Source organism: Mustelus asterias, chromosome 23 (genome assembly GCF_964213995.1).
Source record: "Mustelus asterias chromosome 23, sMusAst1.hap1.1, whole genome shotgun sequence".
NCBI lineage: Eukaryota > Metazoa > Chordata > Chondrichthyes > Carcharhiniformes > Triakidae > Mustelus > Mustelus asterias.
The window spans coordinates 35,284,843-35,312,759 of record NC_135823.1 but is presented as its reverse complement, the minus strand read 5'-3'; the positions used below and the strand labels follow the sequence as shown (position 1 = coordinate 35,312,759).

The 27,917-nt window shown below is 43.0% G+C and overlaps 1 protein-coding gene across 1 annotated transcript in view; it reads right to left on the bottom strand.

Annotated features, from left to right (window-relative positions):
- The window catches only part of grid2ipb (glutamate receptor, ionotropic, delta 2 (Grid2) interacting protein, b), a 109,699-nt gene extending 88,269 nt beyond the window's left edge, over positions 1-21,430 (bottom strand). The window contains exons 1-2 of the mRNA XM_078239868.1: positions 20,852-21,430; positions 12,095-12,249 (exon numbers count right to left, since the gene is read on the bottom strand). Coding sequence (XP_078095994.1) covers positions 12,095-12,249; positions 20,852-21,430 — 734 coding nt within the window. The remainder of the gene's footprint in view (positions 1-12,094; positions 12,250-20,851) is intronic.
- Between the last annotated feature and the right edge of the window lie 6,487 nt (positions 21,431-27,917).

The window sequence follows — 27,917 nt, the reverse complement described above, 5'->3', positions numbered from 1 at the left end:
CAGGAAGCGATCATCCCCTTTCCCTATCCATGGTCCATCGGGGACCTCATTATTGGGCCCATATACCAGAATCAAACCCCCCACATGAAAACATGCAGCCACAATGGCATGATGGCAGAATAGCACCATGCACCTGGCGATTAGAACTCCTAAGAGGAACTCAAGATGAACACAGCATTCGAGGGGAGAAAGTTGTGCCGGGGGTGCCAGGGTAAATGCCAGTAGGGCGTCCCTGGGTGAAGAATGTTTCCTGATGTGCTCACTGTGTGTTGAGGTAGTTTTATTAGAGCAGACAGAGAAAATGTTTCCAACTGGGCAGAAGAGCAAAATTAGAGGGCATCAACACATGAAATGTCAAGAATGTCAATGTCACAGTCAAATTCAGAAAAATTTTCTTTACCCAAATCATGGTGAGAATATGGAATTTGATACCAGAGGAAATATTTGAGGTAAATAGTCATGATGTAAAGGAAGCTAAATAAGCATATGAGGAAGAAGGGACAAGAGAGTTATCCACAGAGGAAGTTGAGAAAAGATGAGAGACTTGAATGGAGCATAAACTGAGAAGGACTAGTTGGCTGGATGGTCCATTTCTGCCCTTGTACAAATTCATGTAATTCTAAGTGAAACAGAGTAAAGCTCCCTCAATCCTGTTCTGTCAAATACAGTAAGAGTTTTAACAACACCAGGTTAAAGTCCAACAGGTTTATTTGGTAGCAAATGCCATTAGCTTTCGGAGTGCTGCTCCTTCGTCAGATGGAGTGGAAATCTGCTCCAGGACAGGAACACTAATTAGATGCAGAGTAAAGCTCCTGCTACATTGTCTTATCAAACACTCCAAAGGCAGGCACAGCATAGGTTAACTACAGAGTAAAACTCCTCTACACTGGCAGAACACTGCCATATCCTTCCTTGTCTGGATTCAAGCTTGCGGGAAAACAAACAATACTGAATGTAATACAATATCCAGGCTCCCAATTCTTACCCATTTTAATGACATCTTGAATTCAGAGAAACCAGCAATCAGATATTACTCTTTCAACAACTCTTAACAAGCTTCATTGTTAATATCATTCAAATCCCCTGCTCATTAACATTATAACCTGCCCTTAATTAGCAGATCACTTCTAATGCTTCAATCAACCAGAAGGAAAAATATAAATTACACCTCTGGAATTAACCCAAATTAAACTGCCTGTGGTCCCACATTCTGATAATTATCCACATTGCTTGTATCATAAATATGTCACTTAATTAACCCGGAAAATGCTAGTCATGGCAGGTGAATTTGCTTAGGTTATTACCACGGTAATTTCAGCAGAAACCCTGTGTACCTGTAAATAGGATTATTACCAAACTGATAGTAGGCAAGTCAGAATGTTCCTGGGGAAATTCACCCCCATAATTTTCATTGTCATTACGTCACATTTTTTGTGCCGGGGGGATGAGAATTACTCACAGTAAAACTGGAAAGAGTTTATTTTTATCTATTAGGATGAGAATGCTCACTTTGTGACAAGTTACTATTTCTTCTATAGGGTAAGGGTACTTAATGTGTGACTATGTTGAATTCCTGCAAAGGGTTATACAAAGTGTAGCCACAGTTGCTGGTTACTTGGCAAAACAAGGATTAATTACTGTGTCACTGTACAGAGACACTTTATTGAGCTGGTAAGTGTGCTGACTACCTGATTATAAAGCAGGATAATGATCTTTCATTGTACAACTGTATGGAATTGCTGTTTATTTAGCACAGTGTTATCCAATATACTCGCCACATGTGGCGAATCGGCCACAGACATATGGTGAATTGATGCTTTTCTGGTGTGAGATTTTAATCAGATGGACATTTGGACACTGCAGCATCCCATTCAACCGAGGATGTGGTTCCAGACTCTGACACTATCCATGGCCACGTCAAAAGTAAGTAGAAAATCCTGCAGGAAAAACAATCCTCAACATTAAAAAATACTGTCGCCTCGCTTCATAAAGGTACGTGATAAAGGGGCCTCCACTGAAGGAAGTGAAAGCATGTTGAAATATTTTAGTCACGACTCTGTGTGGATGATGTGTAATGATAAGTTGCTGCTACTAAAAATATTTTGACAGAGCTGCTATCACAGTGCAGTGCACTATTGTTCACCTTTAGTTCTGTCCCACAATCCCAATCTCTGGGAGATTGTTACAAGATTCACCTCAACCTTTGTATCATGTGGCACATATGGTGACCTGATCGGCACAAGTTTGACCATATCCTATTGGAAAACACTGATTTACCAAGGCAAGACTTATTCACCTATAAAATAGTTCCTGTTCATACATCATGATGAGGCTGCTAAATAATTATTTCTGTTTGTCTAGCCAAGTAAGAGAATTTTGAAAAGCCACAGTAGTTGAACGAGCAAATCAATATTTGCAAAAGTTTTGTGGATTTCCAGGAAAAAAAGACTATCAGCGACAAGATTCCAATGATGGATTGTCTAATACAAAGCACTGCTCAACTAGTGCTACTGCTGGGTTCTCAAAACCGGAGCTAGATGATGAGAGAATCAGCAATAGCCTCGGATATAAAGAAACAAAATAGACAGTTATGGTTATGAATTCAATCATAAACTTTCAACAGAGCCTGCTCTGTTAATATAGGTATTTAAAAGAGCAAAATACCTAGCCTCCCTTTCTCTTACTAAAAGCAGTGTCTAATAATCTTTAAGCAATTGTTTTATTATCTATTTCTCAGCTTCACCAGGGGACATTAAAGGAAATCAATCTAAATTAATCAATGCTCTATTAACATTTAAGACTGGGTGTGGGTTTCTAAATCCCTGTATATTTTAAAGGAGGATCCAGCTGAGCCTCTAATACTGTAAGAACTTAAGATTCATACCGAAAGTGCCGTGACAAATTCCTGTCTTTCCCCATTTCTCAAAAGTCTTCAGTATGCAGCACACACCTTGCACAGCAGTCGGGCAAACATTTCATCCCAATAAAAGCACCACACGGCCAGAGGTGAGGAAGCTTCAAACTGCAGGTCAGCTGTCTCTCAGCGCGTTTCCTGGATGTAATGCACAGCACCACTGTTCTCTCTCACTCCAGTCTCTCACTCAGCATCAGAACTGCAAACAGCTCTTCCAGCACACTTGGTGATTTTTTTTCTCTCGTAGACCCAGTTTTCACAGGAACAGTAAGTAGCACGCTGGCTCGCAGAGTGCTAGTTAGGGAACAAGCTGTGTTGGGTGGTGTCTAGCAGTTGAATTAGTTTGGTCTTGTGAGTGCAGGCAACAGTGAGAGACGAGCTGTGAAAAAGCAGAAGGTCCCCGCTGAATATCAAGCTCCTCTAACAATTTGTCTGCCAAGGTGCACATCTTTAGATAATTAGTTCAACTCAGAGAAACAGCTCAAATTAAATGGAATGGTTCAAAAGAATCTTGCATTGAGGGAGGAAACATGCAGGTGCATCCACCTTCAAGATCGATGTAATAACTGTGTCCAAACACAATCTCTGAAAGGATACTCGTTATCTGATTAACCTTTCTTTCTGAACCTCGAAAAACTCTGAAGAAAGCCATTGTAGAACTAATATCAATAGGGTGCTTGCTGAAGATATCTGTATTGCCAGGAATAGGGCTGCATTAATTATATTTTGATCTGAGAATGATCTCAACAATGCAGAACTCTACCAACCAGCAGCATCAGGTGTGGTTATCAGTGCAGAATTCAATTAACAAGCATTGAGAGGTTGACCAAATAGCAGAGCAGAAGGTTAACCAACTAACAGTGGACAATTCAGTGGGGCAGTATAGTGGCAGTGTAGAGGCTGTGCTAATATCAAGTGATGGAATCATTGAGCTTCATTGATAGAAGTGCTGAATCAACAACAGCTTTGAGCATTGCAGACCAGTAGAATAGAAATCAGCTGAGCAAAGTGTCAGATTCATTTGGTATGGGATCACAGCTTGGCTACAAGAGCTAAAGGACTGCACATCAGCAACTATGTGGGGACAAGGAAGGATCGTTTGAACCCAATAATTTCCCTTAGCTGAGGCAGCTTGTTTTGCTGTTTCATGCTCCACAGAGAGCTGATATCATTAGTCATATTCTATATGTTTAATATTTCACACAGTTCAGACCCCTGGTCTGAAAATACTGCCCGAAACATTCACCTCCTCAACCTTCCAGTATCCAATCTAGGCAATAAATAGGTCAAGAAAATGTCAGGAAATCAAAATGAGCTAGGAAATTAAGATGAATAATAGAGCTGAAGAAACACTGGCCAAGCAAGGGGGAGGGTAAAAACTGATCCTTGTATGAGCCTGAGGACATTTTCCAAAGATAGAACAATGAAAAACACAAAAAAAAAATCTAGTTCACAAGCTGGATATAAATCTGCAGTGTCCCAGAAAGTGAAGTTGGACAGTGCAGGAAAAGACAAATAGCCTGAGATCCAATCAGGGCAAAGCTGTTGCACCCAAGATCTGTCTTTTGTCTGTTACTGTACATCACAGAGAATAAAAGAGACACAGAGATAGAGATAGATGGAAAATTGAGGCTCAGGGAGACAGGAAAAGGAAGATAAAACAGAGTAAAAAATATAGGGAAATAGAGCAAATAAAGTTAGAGTTTGAGGAACGGAAACAGAACAGAGAAAAACAAACAAAACAAAGATGGACAGGGCAATTTAAGTGACATAACAAGATCAGAAACAGTCCAACGGAGACAGACATACAATGAAAAATAATCCGTTTAACCACAATGAAGAAGACACATATATAGACATGGGGGGTATTTTCCACTTCCGTTTTCAGGGGGGCGGATTTGACTGTTGGAGTGGGAAATCCCATGGGAGCCCTAAAATGCGGTTTATGACAACGGGATTTCTAGTAGCGATTGTCCCTGTCCACTGCCAATGATGTAACAGGACTCACGACGTTGAACATCAAGATCTAAATTTGAATACAGTTAAATGTCATTATCAGGCCTTTATGCCTGATAATTCCCCTCCACCCCATTAGATTGTCCATTCACGTCAGTATGAGGGCAGGCCAATGTGAATCATGACAGGTCTCCCAGGGCGTGCACCTGGCAAGCAGAAGCCAAAGGAGTTCAGATGGGTGCTACACTCAGGGGGATGGGGAGAAAGGATCATTCCAGGTAGTGCCAGATGGCTGGGCCATGGGGCTATGCCAGGGAGTGTTCTTCATGGGGGGCGCGGTTGCATGGGTGTGTGTTCCATGGTGGGGGGATTGTTGCCTGGGGCTGTGCTTGTGGGAGTGATGTTGGGGGAGTGGTAGGGAAATCTATTTTTAAATTCCCTGCATTGGGGTGTCCTGTTTAAAACCGGAATTGCTGGCGGGGTAGCTCAATCAGAGCTCACCCAACCATCGTGATTGATGTGTGATACTGGCCCTTAAATCTTTTTCAGCTATGGGCCAAACGATGCAGCAGGAAAGACATCTTTGGGCCATTTTTCCTATCTGCTCAGCCACTCAGACACAAATACAGAGGCTCAGGGAAAGCCTCAGAAACAGAGAATGACACAGAGTGTGCCATAAACTTAGAGAGAAGAGAGAGACAGAGACAGACTGAGACAGAAAGCAAAAGAGATAGGGCACAATTCTCCCATTTTGAGATTAAGTTAAATTTAACTGTATTCTCCCATTTTGAGATTAAGGGCGGCACGGTAGCACAGTGGTTAGCACTGCTGCTTCACAGCTCCAGGGACCTGGGTTCGATTCCCGGCTTGGGTCACTGTCTGTGGGGAGTTTGCACATTCTCCTCGTGTCTGCGTGGGTTTCCTCCGGGTGCTCCGGTTTCCTCCCACAGTCCAAAGATGTGCGGGTTAGGTTGATTGGCCAGGTTAAAAATTGCCCCTTAGAGTCCTGAGATGCGTAGGTTAAAGGGATTAGCGGGTAAATATGTGGGGGTAGGGCCTGGGTGGGATTATGGTCGGTGCAGACTCGATGGGCCGAATGGCCTCCTTCTGCACTGTAGGGTTTCTATGATTCTATGAAGTGCAGTGACAGGCAGCTCTAGCGATGCCTATCCTGCCCAGGATTCCATGCTAGATTTAGAACTTGATGAATTGTGCATAGGCAAGTTTCCCTCTGTCTCTCCTAGTGGACTGACAGCTGATTCATCCGCCTGCTGATATGTCCGAAGGTCTCGGTGCTATATTTAAATACCAGTCCAACATACTCCTATCATTCTCTCCAGTCCACTCGTTTTCACCAGACCATGCAGGATGTCAGCAACTCAAACGAAAAAGGCTAACAGCCTCTAGAAGAAGTCTGTTCCTTGAGTCAACCATCTTCCCCCTGCCCCTGCCTACCACCCACCCCCCCATCCCCATCCCCCATCCATCCATCATCTGCAAGGCACCCATGCCACATTGGACTTCTACCCATCTCAGAGTCTTCATCAATCTTCTTCCAGTCAATGATGTGGTATATCCCTTTGACCCTTTGTGAGTTTTTCTTGCAGGCTTGGGGGGGTCCAGCTTACTTCTCCTCGCTTTTCCCTCTGCCTTCCATTGTTCATCTTCATCCACCTCTTTGTTTCTCTGCCTGCCATTGTGAGCACTTGCTCTACCTCCCCGCACATTGCACATTACCGCCCTGGTTTCATCTCCCTCCTATCCTCCCCACACCCCTGGGTGAACTTCAGACCATTGTAGCAGTTGTTGCATGCATCCCGTAGCACAGTGCTGTCCAGATAAACACTGCTGTGAAGGGAGGAAGGAGACCTTGTACTCTCCAATCCCAGGCATAGTACTGAAATGAAACGGTGATGCAGGAGGGTCCATAGGTTCAGCAGCACTGTGCTGTTCACCAAAGATCAGCTTGGCATGGAGATGGAGGGCAGGAATTGGTCTGCCCCAGAAGATGGTATACAGCACATCAGGAGCAGTCCAGCACTAGAGAAACATAGAAGATAGGAGCAGGAGGAGGCCATTTAGCCCTTCGAGCCGGCTCTGCCATTCATTATGATCATGGCTGATCGTCCAACAGAATAGCCTAATCCTGCTTTTTACCCCCAATAACCTTTGATCCCATTCACCCCAAGTGCTATATCTAGCCACCTCTTGAATACATTCAATGTTTTGGCATCAACTACTGCCTATGGTAACGAATTCCACAGGCTCAACACTCTTTGGGTGAAGAAACGTCTCCTCACCTCCGTCCTAAATGGTCTACCCTGAATCCTCAGACTGTAACCTGTGATTCTGGACTCCCCCACCATTGGAAATATCCTGCCTGTATCTACCCTGTCTAGTCCTGTTAGAATTTTATAAGTCTTGATGAGATACCCCGTCGTTTGTCTGAACTCCAGCGAAAACAATCCTAACCTAGTCAATCTCTCCTCATACATCCGTCCCGCCATCCCTGGAATCAGCCTGGTAAATCTTCGCTGCAGTCCCTCGAGAATGAGAACGTCCTTCCTCAGAAAAAGAGACCAAAACTGCACACAATACACTAGGTGTGGCCTCACCAAGGCCCTGTATAATTGCAACAACACATCCCTGCTCCTGTACCCGAAACATCTCACAATGAAGGCCAACATACCATTTGCCTCCTTTACTGTCTGCTACACCTGCATGCTTACCTTCAGTGACTGGTGCACAAGGACACCCAGGTCCCACTGCATACTCCCCTCTTCCAATTTACAGCCAATCAGGTAGTAATCTGCCTTCTTGTTTTTGCTTCCAAAGTGAATAACCTCACATTGATCCAAATTATACTGCATCTGCCACTGATTTGCTCACTCACCCAACCTGTCCAGATCATTCTGAAGGATTTCTGCATCCTCGTCACAGTTCACCCTCCCACCCAACTTGGTATCATGTGCAAACTTTGAGATGTTACATTTTGTTCCCTCATCCAAATCATTAATATATATTGTGAATAGGTGGGGTCCCAGCACCGATCTCTGTGGCACCCCACTAGTTACTGCCTGCCAATTTGAAAAGCACCCATTAATTCCTACTCTTTGGTTACTCTCTGCCAATCAGTTTTCTATCCATCTCAATACACTTCCCCAATCCCATGCACGATAATCTCTTGTGCGGGACTTTGTCAAACGCTTTCTGAAAGTCCAAATATATCACATCGACTGGCTCCCCTTGTCAACTCTACTAGTTACATCTTCAAAGAATTCCAACAGATTTGCCAAGCATGATTTCCCCTTCATAAATCCATGCTGACTTTGTCTGATCCTGCCACTGCTTTCTAAATGCTCTGCTATAAAGTCTTTGATAATGGATTTAAAAATTTTCCCCACTACCGATGTTAAGCTTATTGGTCTATAATTCCCTGTTTTCTCTCTACCTCCCTTTTTGAATATTGGAGTGACATTAGCTACCCTCCAATCTGCAGGGACTGTTCCAGAATCTATAGAATCCTGGAAGATGATCTCCAATGCATCCACTATGGCAGAAAGGCTTTGTTGCACTCACCTCACAGTCTCTGGTGAACTGAGGACCGCCTTGTGCAACTGGGTTTAATGCTTATTGTTAAACCCAGTTAACGCTTATTGATTTCCCACTGGTTTGATGAAAGATTGGAAGGCCTGATGGGACAGTGGTGGGCAGCTGTTTTAATGAGCATTCATGAAATTCAAATGAGTGCAAATGGAATTCATGCCACCTGTCAGCGGTGACCGATCTGCCATTAAACCCGCCATTGGAGAATTGCAACGTAATTTTACGCTGCGGGTTTCCAACTATTTTGGTTCTCACTAGATTTTCTGCACCTGTCCACACCAAACCTGCTGCAGGCAGGTTGGGAGAATTCTGACCACAGATTGTGGAACAGAGAATACTAGAGAAAACATGAAAGAGAAGGGTGTATTAATTACAGAGGACAAGGGTGATTTGATTTGATTTATTATTGTCACATGTATTAGTATACAGTGAAAAGTATTGTTTCTTGTTCACTGTACAGACAAAGCATACTACATTGAGAAGGAAAGGAGAGAGTGCAGAATGTAGTGTTACAGTCATAGCTAGGGTGTAGAGAAAGATCAACTTAATGCGAGGTAGGTCAATTCAAAAGTCTTATGCAGCAGGGAAGAAGCTGTTTTTGAGTCGGTTGGCATGTGATCTCAGACTTTTGTATCTTTTTCCCGACGGAAGAAGGTGGAAGAGAGTATGTCCAGGATGCATGGGGCCCTTGATTATGCTGGTTGCTTTTCCGAGGCAGCAGGAAGTGTAGACAGTGTCAATGGATGGGAGGCTGATTTGAGTGATGGACTGAGCTTCATCCATTACCCTTGGTAGTTTCTTGCGGTCTTAGACAGAGCAGGAGCCATACCAAGCTGTGATACAACTGGAAAGAATGCTTTCTATGGTGCATCTATAAAAGTTGGTGAGAGTTGTAGTGGACATGCCAAATTTCCTTAGTCTCCTAAGAAAATAGAAGCATTGGTGGGCTTTCTTAACTATAGCATCCGCATGGAGGGACCAAGACAGGTTGTTCCAAGACAGGTTGTTGGTGATCTGGACACCTAAAAACTTGAAGCTCTCGACTATTTCTACTTCGTCCCCATTGATGTAGACAGGGGCACGTTCTCCACTATGCTTCCTGAAGTCGATGACTATCTCCGTTTTGTTGACATTGGGGGAGAGATTATTGTCATTGCACCAGTTCACCAGATTTTCTATCTCATTCCTGTACCCTGTTTCGTCATTGTGTGAGATCCGACCCACTACGGTGGTGTCATCAGCAAACTTGAAAATCGAATTGGAGGGGAATTTGGCCACACAGTCATAGGTGTATAAGGAGTTTAGTAAGGGGCTGAGGACACAGCCTTGTGGGGAATCAGTGTTGAGGATGATCATGGAGGATGTGTTGTTGCCTATCCTTACTGACTGCAGTCAGGAGTGCAATACATCAATTTGAGCACAAGGGATGATGTATTAATCTCAGTGTGCAAAGGTTCCTGTGTAATTTCACAGTTAATTGTATGTTCATTTCAGGATCTGAGGGAAGGTGCATTAGTCTTAATGTATGGATGATGTATTAATTTCAGGGTACAAGGGATTCCCATAATGTGTTAATTTAGGTAGTGATAGATGATGAGTTAATTTTAGGGTGTGATGGATGATGAGTTAATTTCAGGGTGTGGTGGATGATGGGTTAATTTCAGGGTGTGGTGGATGATGGGTTAATTTCAGGGTGTGGTGGATGATGGGTTAATTTCAGGGTGTGGTGGATGATGGGTTAATTTCAGGGTGTGGTGGATGATGGGTTAATTTCAGGGTGTGGTGGATGATGGGTTAATTTTAGGGTGTGATGGATGATGGGTTAATTTTAGCGTGTGATGGATGATGGGTTAATTTCAGGGTGTGATGGATGATGGGTTAATTTTAGGGTGTGATGGATGATGGGTTAATTTCAGGGTGTGGTGGATGATGGGTTAATTTCAGGGTGTGATGGATGATGGGTTAATTTCAGGGTGTGGTGGATGATGGGTTAATTTCAGGGTGTGGTGGATGATGGGTTAATTTCAGGGTGTGGTGAATGATGGGTTAATTTTAGGGTGTGATGGATGATGAGTTAATTTCAGGGTGTGAGAATTTTGAGTTAATTTCAGGGGTGAAGGATAGTGAGTTAATTTCAGGGTGTGGGAACTGGTGAGTTAATTTCAGGCTGTGAGAGGTTGGTAAACTCCCAAATTTCAAGTGGTGGTGCATCAATCTGTTTTTGACCACTATGAATTTATTAGGTGCCATTTTTGCCTTATTTTTCTTAAGTTTCTTTTCTCCTGCTTTGCACGGTCTTTCTCCTTTGCTCTGCTAGTCAACCAGCAAGTTGGTAGGTGACAAATGGGTCTGGTGGAGCAAGCTTAGCCCAGGGAGGAGTGTGATGGTTACCTTAGCCTGGGAGAATTGAACATTTTGGTTTTCCTCCCAATGGATGGACAAGGAATGGAGGGATGCCATGTTATTGTAGCTTTGAGTCATGTGTACCATGGTGTGGTAAGATCCTAATGTCTTTGAGCAGACTCCTCTGTTCTATCATAGAAACATAGAAAATAGGAGTAAGAGGAGGCCATTTGGCCCTTTGAGCCTGCTCTGCCATTCATTATGAACATGGATGTGCAGGCTAGGTTGATTGGCCATTCTAAATTGCCCCTTAGTGTCCCGGGATGCATAGGTTAGAGGGGTTAGTGGGTAAATATGTAGGGATACGTGGATAGGGCCTGGGTGGGATTGTGGTTAGTGCAGACTCGATGGGCCGAATGGCCTCTTTCTGCACTGTAGGATTCTATGATTCTATAGCTGATCATCCAACTCAACAGCCTAATCCTGCTTTCCCCCAATATCCTTTGATCCCCTTCATCCCAGGTGCTATATCTAACTGCTTCCTGAAAACATACAATGTTTTGGCCTCAACTACTTCCTGTGGTAGTGAATTCCACAGGCTGATCACTCTCTGGGTGAAGGAATTTGTCCTAAATGGTCTACCCTGTATCTTCAGACTGTTCTGGTTCTGGACACCCCACCATCAGGAACATCCTTCTTGCATCTACCCTGTTTAGTCCTGTTAGAATTTTATATGTTTCTATGAGATCTCCCCTCATTCTTCTGAACTTCAGCGAATATAATCCTAACCTAGTCAATCTCTCCTCATACGTCAGTCCTGCCATCGCAGGAATCAGTTTGATAAATCTTCTCTACACTCTCTCCAGAGCAAGAACATCCTTCCTCAGATAAGGAGACCAAAACTGCACACAATATTCCAGGTGTGGCCTCACTAAGGCCCTGTATTATTGCAGCAAGACATCCCTGCTCCTGCACTCAAATCATTTTGCCTTTTTTACTGCCTACTGCACTTGCATGCTTACCTTCAGTGACTGGTGTACGAGGATACCCAAGTCTTGTTGCACATTTGCCTCTTCTAATTTATGGCCATTCAGATAGTAATCTTGTTTTACTACCAAAGTGCTAACCTCACATTTATCCAAATTCTACTGCATCAGCCATTCATTTGCCTACTCACTCAACTTGTCCAAATCACACTGAAGGATCACTGCATCCTCCTCACAGCTCACCCTCCCACCCAGCTTTGTGTCATCATGTTCTCTGTCTGGTCCCTACCTGATGTCATCAATGAGTTGTTGCTGTTCTTCAGTGCTCAAAATCATAGGGAGTGCGTAAGCCAAGTAATCAACCTTGCGCTCAGCTGCATACTGCTTTAGGAGAGTGAACAACTTCTCTTTCGCTTCAGGCTGCTCCCCAAACACAGCATCAATCTGCATTCAAAACAGAAATATTGGTTAGCAGAGTGAAGAATTAAGAGTAAAAAAGGAGCAGTGAAAAATGCATAGATGCTGCTACAAAGCTATCAGAGATTCCATCTTCCCCAACACTCATCTTGGCTCCTGTTCTACTGCAGAGTTAAACACTCTGACATGTGACTTGCACCAAATTGACACCCACCTCTTTATCTTAGCGAAGGGTGACTGTACCCTTGAGTGCTCCTTGGGCAGCTTGTTCACAAAAAATGGGCAGGAAGACCCTTTGCTGAATCCTCATTTCAAACAAAGGTCTGCTGGAATTTTCTTATATCCTCTTCCCTTAGTTTTGGTGGAGGATGGCAGGGGTCGAGGTTGTGGGAGTTTTCTCTGCACGCGTAATTGATCTGAACCCAGGAAAGCGCAACGGAATTACATAAGTGAACCCAGAACTTATTTTTCTGTGCCACAAAGATGAGGTGAACATAACAAGTCATTGCCCCATAAACAAAATTTCAAACAAATACATCAGAAATAAACAAAAAGTATTCTGAAGTATGTGAAGAACACACAGGAACAACTGACAACCAGCAAAATCACAACACAATTCACACACATAGGGGGGAATTTAATCTGCTCTCCTGAGGCGAGTTGGTGGCAAGGATATTTAATGGGGTAGGACAATGGCAGGTTGTGACCCTATCGCCTTCCTGCCTCTGCTCCCGGATGGTCTTCCCACCCCACCTCCTACTGAGGCCCTTAAATGGGCAATTAATACCTGCTTAAGGCATCATCCTACTGCTGCACTATTCACCCATCAGCAGGCAGTGAACTTACTGTGCAGGAGGCTGTAAAACTGTTGGGGTTGCTTGCTGGCTTCAGCAGGATGAGATTATGCAATGCGCTTCTGATTGGCCAGCAGCTCTTGGTGGACAGGATTTCCACTACACCCAACCATCCACCACCCCACAACTTCGATCACAGGGGAGGGTCATTGTTGGCCAATTAAGTGACTGGGGCTTAAATATCAGCCACAACCTAACTCACACATGTAACAGGCCCCACCAATCTTGCCTGTTAATAATGAATGAAGTACTGGAACAAAAATAAGGTTCAAAAATGAAATGCCTAGAGTGTGATAGTGAAATGGTGGGGGATATATCATAGTGTTGTCTTATGGGGCATATCACAATGCATTACAGTGGGAAATATTAAACAGTATTATAGAGAGGCAAGTAGGGTATATTACTGTGTTACGGTGAAATGTGTGGACCAGCAGTTCCTAAAATGTAGATCAGAAACTGTGAAACGGGTCACAGAAAATAAAATCATGTCAATCTTATTTGATCTTCAACATATGATAATGAATTGCAAGGTGAAGCGCAAGACATAACAATATACATACTATCTTTAGAGTTGAACTTGAGCCTCAATCGTTTTTCTGTGTAATGTATGTTATGGAAATGTCACACCCATGCAGTCAATTCACAGATTTCTGGGGAGTGCAGTTTTTTTCTGGTTACATCTGCAGTCAAATGAATGTCTTTCAAAAGTCACACAGCTGGTGTAAGTGAGCGCCACAACATGCATGCCCATATGTCTTATTAGGCCTGATTAGCACATACAATAACATTGTTACACAGTACTTTAAAAACACATACGTTCATTTTTATATGATGTTGACCTATAATACTTAAACTTTAACAATTTGTATGTAAAATGTTAGTGTGCTGCTGCATTGCTGTTTTGTTTTTGATGGGATTGCATTAATTTTCAAGTGTTCAAATAGGCTTGTATGGAAAATTGTCTAGGAAGTACTGATGTGGGGTATATCTGAAAATGTTACAATGAGAAGTAAAGGGCTATTGGAGAATGTTAGACTGGAAGACACAAGGATATCAGAGGACCATGCATTATATCACAGCATTTTTATGGTTAACTGTTTCCAAATATTTGTGTGATATCTGATTTACGATACTGAGGAAGCGATGTCACCAGTGCTGGTTAATGACTAATTGGTCATCATTGTAGAGCAAGTCAGGTTGGTGATAAAGAGAATAGGGTATTGCAGGGGGTAGCAGGAGTGCAAACAGAAGCTGGGAGTAAAACCTTTGGGGGTGTGCTTTCGGTTAGCAGGTCTCTGGCTCTATATAGGTAGCAAAAATCTGTAACAAGAGATCCTCATTTTCCTCCAAGACCTAACTACAAATACTACTCAATGTCAACTCTACTGCTCTTGTTGTAGTGCCCAGAGTAATGAAACAAGTATTTCCTATGCTCATAAACACTGTAAACTTTGCTGTAAATAGAATCACAGAATCCCTACAATGCAGAAGGGGGCTTTACGGTCCATCACGTCTGCACCGACTCTTTGACAGATCATCCCTCCCAGGCCCTATCCCTGTAACCCCACACATTTACCCCACTAACCCCCTAACCTACACATCTCGGGACACTAAGAGGCAATTTAGTATGGTCAATCCACCTAACCTGCATATCTTTGGACATGTTTCAGTTTTATCTTTCATCTTCAATCACCCAGTTTACTTGCTCACACTAGAGTTGCCAGGCACTGACTATTTCCAAATTGAACAGATTTTACTGAGCAGGCAGCAAGGTACTCATACAAAGCCTGTGGAATTCTTCCTCACAAGTTGTCATCAGGACCCAACTGCAATCTTAAATGGATGGCCAAATGGGAACCCATTGTGACTTTCATGTCAGGTGAAGACACTCGGGAAGAGCAGCCAACATCAGACAAGGTACTTGTGGAGTAAGAAGAAGTGAGAAGATTCTAGGAGCCAAGCACATCACCCATCTGGTGTTTGCTTGTGGCCTCTGGGTTACACAATTTTTTTGCCAACTTTCTGCCTAGAATGTTTGAGAAAGAAGTTGCCGGAGAAGTGGGCGAGTTTCTAATTAACTTTGCTACCCACCTGCCTAGAGTTAAACTCAGGTCTTTAATGGTATTGTTTTATCTGAGTTTATGTCCCTCCTGAGGAGTTACCAGCCTGATGGAGCTGAAGAAACCTTGGTCCAGATTTACGACAGAGAGGCTGTCCATCGTGACAAAAATACAGACAAGTCTGGAAATTCCAAGTCCCGTCCTCACTTCCTATTTTTGATCAGATGGGACTGAGTTGGGTTGGCATGAGTTGGGCTGGAGTTCACACATGCATGGCTTATGGAGGCAGCTGGCCATTTAAGTCCTTAGCTGCCTCCTTTGAAGTGCGATTTTGGTAGGCCAGGAGCGTAAACCCAGAGTTTGTCAGGTAAAAGCTGGTCTGATCTTGGCGCATTAGTTTGGATAGAGAATGTACGCCCTTGGAAAGGTAACCCTTTCTATATGGTCCTGGGACATCTTTGGGAGAAGCAAGGCACCATTTTGGTGAGGTAAAGCATCCTTTGGGATTGTTAAAAATAAATCGATTGTGTGTAAAAAGTGCATAAATTCACTGGAACTGCCAAAGAACTGTCAAAGCTGTTAAATGTCATTGGAACTGTCAAAGCTGTCAATGAATTAAAAAAATCAGTGCTTGATATTTAATTCTGTCTGTTCATATAAGCCTGAGGGATTTCATGAAATGATTTGTGCTATAATGTCTGATTTTACAAATTAACATTAACTCGGGTGCCAGTTAAGTGAGCAACTTGAATGACAGCTCCAAGTAGTTATAGAATAGAAATGTTTGTTTTGCTAATAGAAAAGTTGAAGGAATTTCTAGGTATTGAATGGTGTTTTATAAATGAGTTTTTTAAAATAGTGACATTCACAGTAGACACACGGTGGGGGTGGGGGGATTGGCGATTTTGTGCCTGCACTCTGTCTGTGGGAATGGCGGTGCATGCTCAGAATCCAGAGAGTGCTATTCGCACTGGCAAGTTTCCGAGTTCTAATCTTACTGGTCCCTCACTAGTGGAATGGCATGAAACACATTGCAGGACTGCAGAAAGCTCATTTTAATGCACTAGCGAGCATTTTCTCCGGGATTCCCCCCTCACTGGATATTCAGCGGATACCAGCATGCTGTCATGCTGGCGCCATTTACAACAAGTTCACCTGGAGATGGCCTGGAGTTTCACCTGGAGGTGAACCTATCCTGAGGGCCCCCTCAGGGGTGTAAAGGTGAGTATAGACCCCAGAAGAGAGGGATGTGGCTGCAAAATGGTCTGGTAATACCCCCTGGCACTGCCCACTTGGCACCATGCCCGAGCCAACCTGGCAGTGCCAGCCAGTGTCAGGAAGCTGGCCCCATTGGCAGCCTCATGGGGGATGGAAGGGGGATTCACTCAGAGTTGGTCGCGGGCAGGGGCCAATGATCAGGGGGAGAAGGGAGAAGATGCTGATTATTGGGGTGGGGAGAAGCGCCGACTCCGATTTAGTGGGAAGGGGAACCCCTGAGACCTTCATGGAGGGCGAGGGGAGTTTACTCAGGATCTGATCGGGTGCCCTTTAAAGATGGCAGCTTGATTTCTGAGCAATGGGGTTTTGCTGGTGTGTTGAGGCCCTGCCTCCCTGTATGATGGCATGAAACACGCCCCCTTGATTTTTTTTGGCAGAGTGTCATAAGATCTGGAGAGAAAACTGACCAGTTTCTCTGGAGATAAACACACAGGTTTTCATGAAACTTGTGTCAAGAGCCCAATTTACAATTCCATCTGCCAACACACCTTTTGCTACTCCAGGGCTGCCATATTTTGGTAAGATTTCACCCATAACTGTTTTTTAATATCAGTATAGCTGCTGAACTTTAATGATGGATACTAGTTGAATTGGCAGTGAAGGGATAAGGGAAAAGGGTGGTTGGTGAGTGGGGGTCCATGGGTTGGCATGAGTTGGTATAGAGATGATAAAGAGCCATGAAGATATGGGGGCATAAGAGGTATGACGGGCCAGGGTGGCGGTAGAAGGGCATCCATTGCCAGGGGCATGAGGCAGCATAGATTGACATAGATGGGGCATGAGGAATGTGAGAGAGGGGCAGGTGCAGGCTGAAGGCTGTGTTTTTTGTTTTAAATTTGTTTTTATTGCATTCAAAGTGCCAAAGCACATATGCAGGCCTTTCATAGAATCATAGAATTCCTACAATGCTGAAAGAGACCAGTCGGCCCATCGAGCCTATATTCCCACCCAGGGCCTATCCTCGTAATTCCACTAATCTCCCTGACACTAAGGGGCAATTTAGCATGGCCAATCAACCGCACATCTTTGGACTGTGGGAGGAAACCAGAGCACCTGGAGGAAACCCACACAGACATGGGGAGAATGTGCAAACTCCACACAGACAGTGAACCGAGGCCGGAAATGAACCTGGTTCCCTGGCACAGTGAGGCAGCAGTGCTAACCACTGTGCCACCATGCCGCCCCTTTTTACCGAGCCTGCCACCGCATTTGTTCCAATGGCAGCAGGCTTGACCTGTAACCCAGCCAGATTCTAACCCCTGGACCCAAAATCAGAACTGTAAAGCTTGGGTTCACAGGAATTCTCCCGTCTCTGCCTAACCCAGGAGCAAAATTTGGGCCTTGGTATTTACACAGTTCAGTAGGTATCAGTTCAATTACACCATCACCTGAAACCTATCCATACCCCACATGCTTTGTCAATGATGCTTGAAAAGACTGTTTAAAGAAAAGCATTAGAAAAATGAGGAGCAAAAGAGTGAAAATATGAATCAGAGCACATATATGTGAGGAGGAAGAGCAACTCCCAAACATGTTTAGCTACATTCGGTTTTAAAGGCAACACACATTAAGGCAGTTGACAATTATGTACGACAATGAACGAATCTTGCTTCAGATGAATGGGAGCTGACTTTTTAAATTATAGTTCTGTTAACTAATGAAATTCTGAACGCAATCTTACGAAAAAAATTCTGAGTGCCGAACGAGCAAGAAGACAGGAGAGTTTCAGGCTTTTCTTTGGGTGAGTTTGAAAATGCAATGTTATGATCCTCAAGTTTTTGAACAGAAGTGTGATTCTCACCAGTTGGGGATGGGGGGGCCGGAGCCGGCTGCAGACATCCCGCAGGGCACCACGATCTCCAAATGAATTGGAAGACCTCCTGCCATCCCCCACCCCTACAGACATCACCCCACTCCTATTATTGGTGGCTGTGTAACACTACCATCCCCCCCCCCCCCCGCCCCAATAGCAACATATGTTGCCGGCATTGGGGCAGTGGGACCCTCCTGCTGAAATCCCTTTCATGACCCCCTCCGTGGCTCACCCTGCACCCCCTCTCCCCCGCCGATCACTCCCTGTGCATGCTGGTCTCCCCCCTGGCTGATCACCAACCCCCTCACCCCCCCCCCCCCCCCCCCACAACTCCGGCCGATCACCCCCCTTTTCATATCCCCCCTGCCGATCATCCCCCAACTGCAGAGCTCCCCCTCTCTGCCTCCTCCCTGTCATAGCCCTACTCCCACTCAGGCCTAACCTCTGACACTACCCCTGGCTTTGTGAGTGGAAAATCATGTCTCACAAATTTAATTGAGTTTTTTGAAGGGGTAACCAAGAAGGTAGATGAGGGCAGTGCAGTTGATGTTGTCTATATGGACTTTAGCAAGGCATGGTAGGTTGTTGCATAAAGTTAAATCTCACGGGATCCAGGGTGAGGTATCTAAATGGATACAAAATTGGCCTCTTGACAGAAGCCAGAGGGTGGTTGTAGAGAGTTGTTTTCCAAACTGGAGGCCTGTGACCAGCGGTGTGCCTCAGGGATCAGTGGTGGGCCCACTGTTATTTGTCATTTATATTAATGATTTGGATGAGAATATAGGGGGCATGGTTAGTAAGTTTGCAGATGACACCAAGATTGGTGGCATGGTGGACAGTGAGGAAGGTTATCTCCAGTTGCAGCGGGATCTTGATCAATTGGGCCAGTGGGCTGACGAATGGCAGATGGAGTTTAATTTAGACAAATGCAAGGTAATGCATTTTGGTAGATTGTACCAGGGCAGGACTTACTCAGTTAATGGTAGGGCGTTGGGAGAGTTACAGAACAAAGAGATCTAGGGTACATGTTCATAGCTCCTTGAAAGTGGAGTCAGAGGTGGACAGAGTGGTGAAGAAGGCATTCGGCATGCTTGGCTTCATCGGTCAGAACATTGAATACAGGAGTTGGGACGTCTTGTTAAAGTTGTACAAGACATTGGTAAGGACACACTTGGAATACTGTGTGCAATTCTGGTCATCCTATTATAGAAAGGATATTATTAAACGAGAAAGAGTGCAGAAAAGATTTACTAGGATGCTACCGGGACTTGATGGATTGAGTTATAAGGAGAGGCTGAATAGACTGGGACTTTTTTCTCTGGAGCGTAGGAGTCTGAGGGGTGATCTTATAGAGGTCTATAAAATAATGAGGGGCATAGACCAGGTAGATAGTCAATATCTTTTCCCAAAGGTAGGGGAGTCTAAAACTAGAGGGCATAGGTTTAAGGTGAGAGGGGAGAGATACAAAAGTGTCCAGTGGGGAAATTTTTTCACACAGAGGGTGCTGAGTGTCTGGAACAAGCTGCCAGAGGTAGTAGTAGAAGCGGGTACAATTTTATCTTTTAAAAAGCATTTAGATAGTTACATGGGTACGATGGGTATAGAGGGATAAGGGCCAAATGCGGGCAATTGGGATTAGTTTAGGGGTTTTTTTAAAAAAAGGGCGCATGGACAAGTTGGGCCGAAGGGCCTGTTTCCATGCTGTAAACCTCTATGGCACAATGGTGCCTAGTGGGTAGTGCCAGGATGCCTGTTGGGCAGTGCCAGCTTGGCACTATTGACACTGCCCAGCCATGCCCCTGACCACCTGGGGGGGGTTTCAATGGCCTCCGAAAGCCCTGGCCATGCCATCATGTCTGGTCTCCCCTGGCGGAGACCAGCTGTGATTCTCGCTGATGTGAGGACCAATCAGTGAAGAGGTAAGTGCAAGTGAGGCTGGACAATGCCATGTGGGACTTGTTAATGACATGCTAAGCATGTTATTAATATTTAAATTGGCTTTGCACCTTTTTTGGGTGCTAAGCCGATCCCGCCAGCAAATAGTGCTGGTAACTCTGCACGTGGTGAGAAACCGGGCGCAATCTGATTTTTCATTCCACACGCAATCTTACGGGCTCCCCACGCAGATCTACCGGTGCGGTGAGCCAGTAAGATTGCACCCTCTATCTTTTCTATTAATTGCGGTATTTAAAATAAAATGGTTCAGAACCGTCTCTGGTGAGCTGCCTTTGTGCTTTTCTCCAATGACACATCATTCAAATTGGCATTAGGATCCACAGCAGAATGTTTCAATTGTGTGTGTAGCAAAAGTTTAAATGTGAGTAAACATAATGTGCACAATTTAACTACGGGGGCAAAGCATCCTCTCTAATATTGTGAAGTCTGAACTAAAGCACGTTTTTTCATTCTAAGTGGATGATTCCCATTATTTACAGATTCCAACAACTCTGTAATTTTAATAAACTAAGCAAAATACAGCAGATGCTGGAATCTGAAACAAATACAGAGGATGCTGGAAAAACTCAGCAGATCTGTCAGCATCGATCAGGAGAGAAACTCTAATTTTGCAAGTTATCATCTGTTGTCATGAACATGTACTTTCTGCTTGGCAGGCAATCTCCTACCTTTTTGTTGAATTCCAAAGCTTTACACTTCCTTTCCTGATGTATTGCATCAGCATTCTGGACATATTCTCGGATACTGCTGCTGATCTGTTTTTGTCGCTTCCCAAAGCACAGGACTCCCAGTTTCAACGGTTTGCCATGATTGGCCTTTATCATGTTGGCAGCAACCTCATAGTGCTTGACTGGGATCCCATTAACCTCCAGAACATAGTCACCACTCTTGAGTCCAAATTCAGCCGCAGGAGAATCTGGGAGACAATCCTCAATCTGTAAAGGACTGTCACCACTCAGGTTGAAACCAAATCTTCCATCTGCTGCAGGCAAAAGGTCTACCTGCTCAATGCGAGACACCACACCAATACTAGGAGGAACTGTTTTACAACGTCTGGCTAGATTTATTAACATGTCACAGCTCAGGGATGTCACATCCTGTCCCTCTATCTCCAGAATTTGATCTCCTGGCTGCAGACCAGCAACACAGGCACTGCTGCTGTCTTGGACAGAAATGATGTAGCAGGGACCGTTCCCACTGATACGAAATCCAAACTCCTCCGGCCATCCTTGATTGTTGCTCGGCATTGTAGCAACTGGTGTGAAACAAAAGACAAAATTTTAGACACCAAAGGAATTAAGCCCCTTTCAAACATCCCAGAATCCAGTATACAGTAAGAAACTTTATTTTAAAAACTTATTAAGAAAAAGGAAATAAAAAAGTCATGAAAAATATAATGTCAGTTTAGGGGAGGTATTTTTGGAACCCAACAAGGTCACAGCTTCAGTTCTTAGGCCAAGGATTTCTTGGAGTGATGGAGACTCTGCAGAATTTCCAAAATGGTGGGTGGGACCTTGGTTTCAAAGTCTCATCCCATTACCAACAGATCCAATTTTTGCCCAGGGAGGATAAGGAGAAGGGTTAATTCACACATGAGGGAAACCTGAACTTAGCAGAGTCATTTGATCTCAGTGCTGAGTTCAAACAGATCCGATCTAGATATTGCAAGCATCTTGCCCACAGTGCAGAACTCACAAATTTGAGTCAACATTAACACTCTTGAAGAGCAGATAAGGTCCGTACAACTGTCACAGTGTGAAGTTATTTAAATTCCCAGAACTTTTAAAGTGAACAAAACAGGCTCCAGGTGTCGATGAGAGTTGAAAAGCACTCTGTTCTAGCATTTTCAATCGCTGTTGACATTTCCCTAAGGGCCCTTTATGAATGCTCAGCTAAATTCCAAAAGCTAAATTTATCTCAGCAGATGTGTTGGAAGTGCAGTTTGATTGACTGCTTAAAGAGTTGGTTAAAGGATTAGTTGACTTCGATATGTGGGGCATGAATAAAGTATTTTCCTAAGCGATCAACCACTTGAGATTTGAATGGGCTTTCAAGAATGGGAGATTTCTTTAACATAGTGAAGGCTGTAATAGATTTGTATAACTTTATTTCATCTCAGCATGGCTCTTGAGATAGATACAAAGCTACCTGGCATGGAAGGTATAAGGGCCTGCGTTGATGTGGAGGGCATAAGGGGCCATGGGGGGCATGTTTGGGGATGGGGGGGTGTCTCTGTGGAGAATATTTTCTTATTCGCTTGCAATTATTACTGGGCTATATCTTATTGGGTTAGTATTTCAAAGGCCTGGACTAATCATCTGAAGCTACCCATATCTCATGAATGCTTTTTTATTAAAAAACAGGAGAGCTTTGCTAAACCTTTATAAAACACTGTTGATGACCCTGCTGGAGTACTGTGGCCAATTCTGAGCACCACAATTTAGGAAGGGTATCACGGCCTAAGTGAGGACAGAGATTTACTTGAATAGTACCAGGGATGAAATACTTCGATTACATGGAAAGATTAGAGAAGCTGGAGTTGTTCTCCTTAGAGCAGAGAAGGTTAAAGGGGAGATTTAATAGAGGTGTTCCAAGCCATGAAGAGTTTTGAGAGTGGAGTACAATAGAACAATAGTTACGTTACTGGATTAATCCAAAAGGTATGAAATGATCTAGCAAGGTGCTTAACTTCATCAAAGCTTTTGTGACAAATTGCAGTGATTCAAGAAGATGGCTCACCACCACCTTCTCAAGGGCAATTAGGGATAGGCAATAAATGTGTTGGCCTAGCCAGCAACACCCACATCCCCTGAATTATTTTTTTTAAAGAGCAGCTGCTTCCAGTGGCACAAGGACCAGTAATTATAGAACAAAAATTTAAAGTGACTGGCACAGGAACCAGAGGCAACATTTGGTGAGTTATGATCAGAATTGCCATGACTAAATAGTTGGTGGAAGCAAAGTTAATAATAATTTTCTAAGGGGAACTGGAAAAATACTGGAAAAAGCAAGGGAGTGGGACTATTTGGACAGCTCTTACAATGATCTAGGACAGTGACAATAGGCCAAAAGGCCTCCTTCTGAGTTGTATTCTGTAAATAGTCTGGTTATCAATCTATCAATAAAATGTTCAGTTCTATTTTAGACCAGCCTGTAGCCAACAACACTATTTCAATCCAATGTTAGACAATCCCATTTCAGACTATCTGCAAGTTTAATTCAACAATCCCACCACAAACTATCCAATGAAACATTTTCATTTCCAATCTATAACTTAACAATCACACTTCAAACTCCTCTATAAACAAACAGTTCAATTACATAATCTAAAAATTCTATTTCAGATCAATCTTCACCGATAAACTGAATGCCAAATCAAATTTGTATAAAATGGGCCTCCAAACCAAGGATCCAATTTCTGATTCTCATGTAACACAACAAAACCACTATATATCAGACCATAGCCCAACAAATGGCATCCCCTGTCATGTGGAATGATTGAAGCAGATAACGTTGACACATTTAAGATGAAACTTGATGCAAACATGAAGCAAAAGAGAATAGAGGGATTCAAAGTCATGCTGGGAAGAGGTAAGGGGAGTGGGAAAAGTGGAATTAATAAATAATGGCATAGACAATTTGATCATGTTTTAGTGCTGCAGATGCTATGTAATTTCTTTACAGATCAATATCAAAAATGTCCAGAAATACAAAAGCGCACATCAACACTGAAAGTTATTCAAATGACAGAACATTTCCCTCCACCTAGAAAAATAAGGATAAATTTTGTGACACCAGGAGGACTTTATCTTGAGTAGTTCAATGTTGCAAAATTAAGCACCCAACCTCCAACACCAAATTTGCAGGATGGACAAATTCAGGATGAGAAAAGAAAGAAAAGGATTTGCACTCAATTAATATTGAGGTGATATCTGACTACAGAAATACTGTTATGCACATCAGTTGTCATTTCCAGAAAGCTGTCATAACATCTTCATTGTACAGTAATCTGTGATGCCCTATTTATTTGAAGGAGAAGAAACTTTTTGCATCCACAACTGTTAACCTCACTAAATAGTATAAGGACATCCTGGCCTAGCTATCTCAGCTACCTAAATCATATGCTCCATAAACTGACCCTTATAATTCACCTCTCTTTCAATAAAAATGCAATTTAGTTTAGTACAACGCAAGAGAATGTTCAAAAGGACAGTGATCATTTGCAATGTTGTACTTGTAGTATTTTTCAGTGGGGATGGAAACTCCTCAAAGTGGTTGTATCAATCCTAGTCCCACAGGGAATGTGGGCGCATGGCAGAGGATAGTTACTTTCACCTCCTTCCTTATGTTATGTACATGTTTTACCTACTTATAGCTAGGTGCTAGGGAGTTGGGTATCTTCACTGGCTTCTCTCCATGCAGGCTGATGCCTGTGCTTTTACAAGAGGATGGACTCCAGCTTCAATTCAGGCAACCTCCAACTCTTCAGCTTAACCAACAATTGCATTTATATAGCAACTTTTACAGTGTAACATGTCCCTACACCTGTAACAGGAATACTATCAAGCAAAATCTGACACCAAGCCTCATAAAGGGAAATATGATAGATGACCAAAAGCTTGGTCAGAAAAATAGGTTTTAAGGGCCATCTTAAAGGAGGAAAGAGAGATGGAGAATGTTAGTGAGGGAATTCAAAAACTCAAGAGCCCAGGAGCTGAAGACATTGTTGTCAATGGTGAAGCAATTAAAATTGGGGATGTGTTAAGAGACCAGAATTGGAGGAGTGTAAATATTGCATATCTTGGAGGATTTATGGGCTGAAGGTGAGATAGGAAGAGCCGAGGCATCTGGGGATTTGAAAACAAAGATAAACAGTTTAAAATAGAGGTGCTGCTTAAGCAGGGACCAGAATAGTTCAGCAAGCACAGGGTGATCAGTGAGAGGGATTTAATATGAGTTAGGAATTTATGAAAATGAAAGATGATGTGTGCTGCGTCTACATTTTTCTACTAAAATGTTTAAACAATTAGGCATTTTTCAGTCCACAACACAAATTTCCCTTTAATTGCAAGCAACAACCCTTTAAGAGCTTCTCCCTCACAGGACTTTGTGATCTTCAGTAATGTGTGCTACAGATGAACCTCTCTGGGCAAGCTTTCCTGTGCCTGTAACTTATTCAAAATAATGGGCAAGTTTCTTAATTAATTGCAAAATTCAACTTGGCACTCCCTCATATAAATAAGTCAGGTGCATTTATGGCCCAGGTGCACACTGGATATCTAGGCCAAGGTATACAACATTCACAATTTTAAAAGGCTCTTAGGTTTCTCATTTAGATTCTTTGTGCTTCATTTTCCAAAATCTCCTACAAGGAAAAGCCCATAATAGCATGCGCAAGAAAAATCAGATTTATTTGACACTATTTTACAGAACTTGGTCCCTTCCCTCTATATCTGAAATTCCGCTGCTTTGTGCCATAAAATCTATATGAGTGTCATAAAAAAGAAAATCATGGTATGAAATTTTGGGGTTTTAGTTCTGGCTGATAAGTGCCTACGATATGATAAGAGTTAAAACAGTCAAAGGACAGAGCTTGAGAAGCACTTAATGCCATTGAATGATACAAGAGCAAAAATAGATACAATCCATCTTCAGAATGACAGTATAAATTTGGGCCTTTGAGTATCGTAACTTAATACAAATTATATGAAAGCAAATAGAACAGGCCATCCACACTCATTCATTTGGCTTTAAAATGTGACCTATTTTCATGTGTGTCACTCTCAAGATAAATATGAACTGGGATCTCTCTCATTCGGTTTGATCGTAATTTTCATTCTAATCTTTCACCAATGCAAAAGGCGCCCTAGATAGTTTAAAATCAACCATTGTCTCTTAAGTCTTCTCGTGTTTTCTATCAAAATATTTAAATCCATTTCCAAGCAGACTACAGTAAAATCAAATCAATGAGATTTATATATTTCTTTGATAAACCTATGCAGTTGTGCTTTAGAAAGAGAAACAGACTTGCTGCCTTCATTATAAACATTAGGTAGTGAGTGATTTAGGTAGTGAGTGATTTAGTAGCTAAACAGGTCTGAGTTTTAATATCTGATACTTGGTAGGCAAGTTTCCCTGACAACACTCAGTGCTTTTCACTCAATTAAACAAAGATTAGCCTCAGCCTCCCACTATCCTTAATCCAGATCCCACAAAGCAATCCCACCAGCAAGTCCTTGACTGCCTGGAAGAGATGAGGAACTCAACATCTAGCAAGTCACAGACCCACATCCTCCCCCGGGACCTAACACACTGGATAATTTCTAGTAATTTTAGAATGAAGTCTGCTGCCATATATTTGTTGTAGATTATACATCACGTTATCACTTCATAACTCACAAAACACCCCTCCCCCAAATCCTTACATCAGCTGATTCTTCACATTACTTGTTGAAGCTATAAAGTTCACACTACACAAGGATTCAGTGTCATTCAGGATGGCTGCTATGGAAATGTAAAACAACAGATTAAAAACCATTAGTGAAACAGCTCAGCAGTGAGACACTTACAGAAATCTTTGGGTGAAGAAGGCAAGTCACTCGGACCCTGACTCAAGCCATGTTTGGATCTACGGCTTCTTAGCAGCCTCTTCATTCGGCTCACAATACTTTCCCTTTTAGCCATAGTCACAGATTTATAACTACGTCCGTACTGGTCATAGAATAAAACAAAAGTCCTGGATTCAACTTCACCTCAAGTGCTTTAAAAAAAAAACTTCACAGCATCATTTTCTAAAGCAGAGAATCCGGTCAGCCACCTTTGATCCTAACATCAACATCCTTTTCATGCAATCAACTCTCGTGCACCTGCCTCACACGTTTGTCTTTTACTGAATCGCTGACATGCAGAAGGAAGTCCTGCCTCCTGCAGAATGAGAATACGTTTCCCTTTGAATTCATCCCAACAGTAGATGATGCAGGAGGAGCTGCTCTGTGTCCAGAAAACAGACACACACACGTGAAGTGCAGGAACACCAATCATTCTGCTCTTAATTGCTGCCTTAAAAGAAACAGCTGGGGATATTCAGATGTAAAAGGACTTAGAGTCTGGAGAATTCTAATATGGATTATATCAGTAAAGAACATTATGCACTCAGAAGAACTAGGGAAATGGATCAGCACAATGTGACTGACATGAAAATAATGTGTACATCTTATATACATTATCCAATGCAAGAAAGGGCCTACAACACTTCCCAAATCCTAAGTAATTCCTTTAATCTGTGAAATAGGAACATCAGAACAGGCATAGACCATTCAGCTCGTTGAGCCTGCTCCAGAATTTAATATGATCATGGCTTATCAGACACTTCAATGCCTGTTACACCCACTATCCCCATAACCCTTTATGTGTTCGTTAATCAGAAATCTATCAATCTCTGCTTTAAACATACACAATGACTGAGCTTCTATAGCCCTCTGGGGTAGTCCCTGAGTTAATTTGAGTTAGTTTACTTGGTTAGCCAAAAGGATTAGCCCTCTAGGGTAGAAAATTCCAAAGATTCACAGCACACTGTGGAAAGAAATTTCTCCTCATCTCAGTCCAAAGTGGTATCCCCTTTGTTTTGAAATGATTCCCCCTGGTTCTAGACTCCCCAACCAAGGGAAATATCGTGCCTGTATCTACCCATCTATTCCTTTAAGTATTTTGTAGGTTTCAATAAGATCACCTCAA